At 35.9% G+C, this 7,849-nt stretch overlaps 1 protein-coding gene across 1 annotated transcript in view; it reads right to left on the reverse strand.

The window, feature by feature from the left end:
• Positions 1-2,392: 2,392 nt before the first annotated feature.
• LOC104520944 (regulator of G-protein signaling 12-like) overlaps positions 2,393-7,849 on the reverse strand; it is a gene marked incomplete at its 3' end in the record, with an annotated part of 18,152 nt that continues 12,695 nt past the window's right edge. Inside the window, exon 2 of the mRNA XM_010162778.2 lies at positions 2,393-2,512. Coding sequence (XP_010161080.1) covers positions 2,393-2,512 — 120 coding nt within the window. The remainder of the gene's footprint in view (positions 2,513-7,849) is intronic.

Genomic DNA, 7,849 nt, shown 5'->3' on the forward strand with positions numbered 1-7,849 from the left:
TGTTTGAGTTAGTACCTTACCCACTCTGCTAAGGTAACTGGAAAGAACACAAAAGCAACCAAGTAGCTATATAATATGTTCATTATCATTATTCCAAAGGTGGAGTCTCTAAGAATTTCCTGGTATTGTTATTTCCTCTTCCAGCAGCTCTAAATAGATGGCCTGAAATAATCTAAACATGTACTAACAACGTTGTGTTCTACTACACTTAGTGTAACAGTACTTGGGAAAAGTGCTGCAGTAGCAACATTAAAGTTAGAACCGAAATCAAAACACCTCAACACTATTTTACTTTGATTTATAAGGTTTTTGAAATTCTTCTCTGGTATTTCTCCTGGTGGCTAGGATATAATTCTCTTACAGCATGCAGAGGGGAAAAAAAGAGATTTCAAAGTGAAAAGACAGAGAGCAGTCCACACCCAAATAGCTACATGTAGTAAGGGCATTCATCCAAATACAGATTTTAATACCAATTGTTTCTTTGTGCAATTCATATCGTGACCTAGAATTGTAAGTTTCCCCATCCAAAGTAACAGCTGTTACAATTAGGACATTGAGTAACACAGAGAGCCTCGATCCCTCCTGTTGGTGCTACTCAATTTATATACACTAACGAATACCAACTAAGACATAATGAGATAAAAAATTACTTTTTAGGCCAGTAACTATGACATCTTTCTGAAATTAATGGAAGTACCAAGTCCCTATTTTAATGAATATTTATGCAATGCAAAACAGCTCCAACAACAGAAATCAAATTATATCCTTGGTGTTTAAAACCCTTCCTCAAAATAGGAGATGTGGACATAAATCTAGATGAAATTTCAATCTGGAAGAATGTGGAATGAACCATGTTTTTCCTATTGTACATGAATTAATAACACTAAGCTCTTAGATATTCTGAAGGGATTCTCTCTTACTGTGACCAGAAATTGTTAAAACTGGCAATATATAGTAGCAAGTTTTTTTAATTTAGAAGAATCACCATTTTCTGATTAAGAAGGATGTAGCTAGACGGTTCCCAAACAGCTTTATCCAGAGGATCTTGCTCTGTTTAAGTTATGCACTTACTGTATTAAAGTTCTGAGTGCAAAGAAATTAAAAAGTATTTTCCATTACTATAAAAAAGCAAGATACTTAAAAGCTTCAAACAAGATAGAAATAGACCACAATGAAAAATGGCCTTAAAACATCTGAGAAATGAGTAATTACAGTTCCTACCTGCATTCCCTAAGCATGCCAGAAGCTCCTTCCATATATTCTCTTCCCTAAAAATCCAGCGCACTGAGCTCCCCTCTCCTTTAGTTCGGAGTCAGTGAAAAGCTGTTCTTCCTACATTTTCCCACAGCAGGAAACTCAGAATATCTCCTTCTTTCCCCCTCCTATCTCAAATGCTTCTCAAACACCTCCTTCCCATTTAGAGGAATCTGTGTGCCACATTCCCTCCCATGCTGAAGAGCGCTACAATATGTATTACATGGCTCCTATGCCAAGAGCCCTGCACACATTTTTCTCTCCAACCACAAACCTTCTTCCAGATAAGCTTGAGAAAGGGGTCAGGGAAAAATCTCTCCATTCACCTCACATCACTATGGGTCAGGTTTTCCCAAGGAAGCACACTACAAGAGACAATGAAGTGAAGCCATACTCCTACAGCTGGTTGAGAGATGCTCTCAGCAGAGCAGGAGGAACAGCTTTTTAAATTCAGATGGCTTTTAATTCCTTGTATTCACCAAAATCAATAAGGTTTGGCCCCTGAGGCCTAGGCATACGCTAATGTTTTACCAGATGTGAAATAGGATTAATATTACACTCAGCAAGATCCAAACTCAACAGAACCAATGACCAACAGCAAGTTGATTAGGAATTCCCTTTTCTCAACTGCTGACATATAAGGAAGAAAAACCTATTTAAGTATTTTTAAAAACTTTTCCATACTCAGTAAGCTACATTCCTTAAGAAGTTATATAAAGAGACTGTTCCAGTAGCAAATTTAACCCCTCAAAATTTTCCCAATGCAATGATCATCAGCTGAATGAAAAAAAGAGTATGATGAGCATTTAATTTTTATATATCATGATACAATGATTGATGGACATTTTGAGCAGCAAAATCATGTTGTTTTGCCTTATATGACCAGCTGTGATGATTAAAATAAAGTCAAAACTTCCCACAGGAAGAATGGCCACTGCTGGTATCAATGTAAACTATTAAAGAGACAATGAATAAGTCAGGTGATACCTGAAATCTCTATTCCCCTCACATAAATGTCGTATGATGATTAGTACCTTTATTACACTACAGACATTACTTACTTTGTTAATGATCAGCATTAACTACTGTAAGTTCCTCTCTAGGACTCACTTCTAAGTTTTAAGTGAAAGTTAATTACCTCAAGGTCATCCAGAGAACGAGTAATACTAAATCGCTTAGATCTTCCAAATGATCTTCGAACAGAAGAACGTGGGGGAGGAGCCTGATTTAATCCCATTGGATGTCCAAATTTTGCAGCCTAAACAAAAGAGAAAATATATATTATCCTTTTACTTCTTTAATTTTAGTACACTGTTGATCATAGTGACAGCATCTGAATTTTAAGCACCAGTAGGTAGAGAATTCCAAGGAGATGGATTTGCAAACCTGTAACAGGACCACAATTTCAACACACTTTGGTCACTTGCCATGGCCCTGTAAAATCAGGTATTAAAATCATGACTTTTCTGGTCTCAAGTCAAATATCATAACTATTCAGTATTAAGTTACTGTATAAACATGAGTCATTGGTTAGGTTGCCAAAGTGTGCACATGCTACAATGTCAGTATTAGTAGACAGAGCTTAATTAAAAGCAAGACAATCTTAGCTCTTTACCATCTTAGGTGGTAAATATTTACAACGACAAAATATTCGTTCCTCCAACAGGAAATTACCGTCCTAGAAATCATCTCACCCAGCTTCTGTTGGAATCTTTCTCCACACTTTCAAAAATCTTACTTTCACTATCCTTTTTTTTTTTTTTTAAAGGCTTGCTACTGTGAAGTCCAACTTTTTAAATCACACAGTACAAAATGCAGGAACTTTTGTTCTGAGGAAAGAAACTGCCTCATTTGGATGTTTCATGACTAGAATTGGTGCTGCAATAGTTAAATCTAATGGTTTTTTTCCCTTTCTCCTTAAAAATTCACCAGAAGTCAGTTAAGCTACAATGGCTCAGCATGTATATATCTAGTTTACACCAAATGGCAAAGTGTAAGCTTAAACCTAAGAGTAGGCACAAAGTCAGTGACTGGTGCTAAGCAGATGTACATAAACTCACTGCATTATGAAAACTTGTGATTATGTGCCTGAAATTTTGGATTCCTTTCACTGTGGAAACATTCAACGTGGGTAAAATTCCTCCCTGTCTTATGATGCTTTTTTGCTCTAGAAAATAACAGAGTTTAATTCAGATTAAATTTTCTTCTGTTTCATTTCAGTATCTTTCTTCATCACAGTAAGCTTAAAAATATATTTATTAGTACTTTTATGATTTATTATTGGCAGCTTTGTAATATTTATTAAATTTTATATTTGTATTTGTTTCTTCCTTTGGGCAAGCTGATAAGCTCCCAATTCTAAAATATTCTGGTATCCCTTTGATCACTTGTTCAAAAGTCTATACATGTCACATTAACCAAAAGACCAATCACAAATTTCACATTTTTATAATCTCATGCCAACAACCACTCATACAAAGTAGAGAAGAGCACTGAGAACATTATACAGCCTCCTTACTGCAATAAAAGATAAGGTATCCAACAGAAGATGTCTGTCTGTCTGCTTATTGCCATGGAGTAAACAGTATTCTTTATCCACAGGATTCTCTGTCATGAGTATTCACAACAGATCCATTGACAAGTTCATAGAAATGTCAAGACATAACACAGCATACAGGAATCTGGATCCAGAGTATGTAGCAGGGTTCATCACTGCAACAGGCAGAGACTCCAGCTTCTTCATTCAGTATTAAAAGTTATTCATGTCTACATGAAATCCTCTTCCCTCCCAATTTCAATTTACTAAGGGGTTTTTTTATTGGCTGAGAAGAAAATTGGGCAGGTTCTGCCAAGGAAAACTGGAAATCTGGCAAGTGGAGATTAGCTTCTAAGGTTTTTAAGAGAACATTTGAAAGTGCTTTATAAACAAGCTAAGATGGCTTTTGCTAAAATGATCAACTCAATGAGAAGACAGGAAAGTTGCTCTCTGAATATTTATATTCACAGATAGCACCCACTGGAATGAGGACAGTTCCTGTCTTTCTGAGCAAGTTTTAAAATCACCCGTTCATCCAGGCAGGTACCACTGAGGTGGTTCACCCCTGGCTCATACCTTACAGTCACAGCAGTCTTTCCTGTCTAAACTGAAAGCTTATACCTGATACAGTAATCTGTGTCAAACAGTGAACCCCACATTAACCCCTGACTAAATTCAGCAGTATCCATTACTATGACTGCATAACATATCAAAACACTAACACAGCTCCTCCTCTGTGAGCATGTTCCTGTTAAAACAGCATGTTTAATCTGTGAATTAGTGAAAAAACAGACTACAAACAGCTCAGCAAATTCAAAGGCTAGTGAAATTAATGGCATCATTAGTGTGAGTACAACTAGTATTTTGAAACTAATGAAATCCACAGTATGGATTCTGCTTAACGGTCTTTCATTTATTTCCCAAAACAAGATGCATCCCTCAGAGGACTTCATCTTTCATAAAAGAAAACTGGTGAAAGGAAATAAAGAAAAAAACCTATCAATAGCAGTCATATCTATTTTTAACAACTAACATATTTTCACTTTTCTTTCTAATTCAGCCCCAAAAGAATAAACTGTCCAATATATGTTTAAATAGTGGAGACTGCTATATATGACTCTGTGAGACTAAGACATACAACTAGAGAACGTACATTCAAAAAATTTTGAAACAGTAACATTATAAATTGAAGGAAGAGGAACGAACTGCCTGAAAACAAATCTAATTGGATTGCACTGAGAAGCAGATTCTAGGTAAGATTCATTATCACCAGACGCCCAATTTTAGACGTAAATGCTGCTTACCTATTTGTGATCATAAACATAACAAAGAGAAAGAGAGTGGACAAAAAACACTTGCAAGTTGTGTGGTAGGAGAAAAGAGAACAGTACATTAATATCCAATCAAAAATTTTATTTACAGTTCTTGCCATTCTTATACAAAACTCACTACTGAGCCACAGATGGGTTGGTAAAGATAAGAGCAGGGGGGGGAAAAGACCCTAAGAATAAAACCAGTGCTCAAGAAATTATTACAAAACATAAAAATTCACTCAGATAACTATTTTCCCAACCCATTGGGATAACAATTGCAATTAGGAAAAAGTTTTCAACTGATGAAAATCTCTTCCTTGCTCTGAAGAATCAAATTAATAATCTAAGAAATTAAGGAAGACATTGCTAAAGAAAAAAGACTGCAGTTCACAAAGTATTTAATTTCCTGGTAATGGTGCTGAGAAGTCTCCCTTTCCAACTTTTCTTGACTCTATTCCAGACATTCAGACTATGAAGGCAGACCTCCTTCTGCAGATCAATTAAAAAAACTGCCTTGCATACACACACGCACACCAATAAAGAAAGAATCACGTAGCTTAAGCAAATAACAGCAACATTTTGGCAAATGTTTTTCATGGGACTCTGAAGAGCTGGAAATAAAAGCACCCGTGAGTTGAAGAGAGACCAGCCATTGCAACTAGAATGTGCTAATCAGCATGGCTAAAGAAATCCACAGTATTTGAGCAAAGAGAGATTGCTAGTGCAGTGACTGACATTAATGTAATTTTGCAGTCTGTTAGCCATAAAGAAATTATCTTACTTCTAAAAGCCTTTATTACACTATTAAACAGATATAAAAAAACATTAAATGAACCTAAAAAAATGTAACAACAGTACATTATATGACCAACAAAATGTGGTTTCATTCACTGCTAGCTGACAAACTAAAACACTGAAATTCGCTACATGGACATTGGGATGTGGGGTTTTTTTAAATACAGGTTGCCTATAAGCCCTAGAACTATTTACTATCATATCTTAAAGATTCTCTTCCAGAAACACTGTGTTGCTGAATCTATAAAAGAAAACTCTAAAAAAATCTAGACATTCAGGAAAATCTAAGAAATCGTATCACAAAACAGTAACGGAAACTAAAGTCCATCTGTTGCTTCACTGAGCATCTTCATTTTAGAAAACCAGAAACAAACAAAAAAGCCCAGAAATTTGTGGAAACAAGCTGATTAGTGAAAAGCATGCGCCACAGCAATACATCCTCTGCATTTTGCAATACAGATATTTACAACCCTGCTACTACTGTCTACCATGGAGAAAGTACAAAAGAACATATCTCTAAAAAGCCTTTATCCTGTTTTCATTTGGCAGATGGAGAGGAGAAACAACAAAGGATTGAAGGAATTAAAACACTGATGCTCAAAAAAATCCAGTCCTTTTTCTATTCTTATAACAAAGTAAAAATTATGAACTAGCATGGACAAAAATAACAGTTAAATGTATAATCATAAGAGAAAAGCAGGACAACGAATGGGTCTGCATTTTTTTTTTTTTTTATATCTGACTAGATCACTTCTTTTCCTTAGGCTAACAGGAAATGGCAAGACTCAATACATTCCCCTGAAATAATCATCAATCACTGACCAAACTATAGTCTTTCTTTCCCTTAAAATACTTTTTCTTTTCTTAATTTAATTTTTAACCTGCTTATTTGGCCTTGTGGATGAGCTTCCTCCTAATCGACTTGACAAGAAAAGCATTAAAAACAAAAGTCACCAGAGGAGGATTGATATAGCAGCAGTTTGTGAATGTGTCCAAGTGAGAACAGTTTCTGTCTGACAAGAAGAAAGGTGTACAGGAAAAGTGCAAATGAGGAAGTGGAAAATGTTGTACTTCATGTATTAGCAAGACGGAGTGAAGAAGCACATGATTCATGTTAAACTGCAAACAGAGGGACAGAAAGAACAAAAATGATCCAATGCAAGGTGACTTGCACAAATCTAGTTCTTTAAACACAGAAAGAAAATGGATGGGCTCTTAGAAATAATTTTAACTGATAAGTTAGGCAGTAGCTCCATATAATATTATTTTCAGCAGCTGTGCTAGCTTAAGGACTTTGCATATACCTCTGACAACTCATGCCAGCTCCCAATTGGCAGCAGGTTGACCCTCAACTCCACTAACAATAAACTATAGTTTACAAAATGAAATAATCCTGTTTCTAACACAAATCCAGAGACAGTCGTGCCAACACAACTGATGATGCTCACTGCCAACTCCAGCCTGAGAGCGACAGGAACTCTTTAAGTTGGTACTATCAAAGAAATGCAATGTGAAACTATGACAGTCAATACGATACTCCAACCTGGAGCCTGAGTGCACAGAAGCAAGTGGATGAAACCTTATCAATTATTCAGAACTCAAAGAAAATGAACACCTTTAGAAAACATTATCAATTAACTTAAAGAAATCCCCAGCTACAGTATGAACATGATCTCTCCTATTCTAGCAAATGCACTTATCAAGTATTATAACTTTTTAACAAATTGTCATACATAACAACCTGAAATTTCCATTTTGTACTTCACGGTCTTTGTGTCTTTCTACAGTTAAACATATATCGTCTTCTCATCCAAATATCTGATTAAAACTAATAAAACAATGAGATTCCTCTCCTCTGGTACAACAGTTTTAAAGCTGGAGGAGCAAGAAGGAGGCAGCAAGGAGAGGACAGTGGCAGGTCTTCAAGTACAAGAGGCTAAGTGGGAGATGT

This window comes from Antrostomus carolinensis, unplaced genomic scaffold (genome assembly GCF_000700745.2).
Source record: "Antrostomus carolinensis isolate BGI_N321 unplaced genomic scaffold, ASM70074v2 scaffold52450, whole genome shotgun sequence".
Taxonomy (NCBI): Eukaryota; Metazoa; Chordata; class Aves; order Caprimulgiformes; family Caprimulgidae; genus Antrostomus; species Antrostomus carolinensis.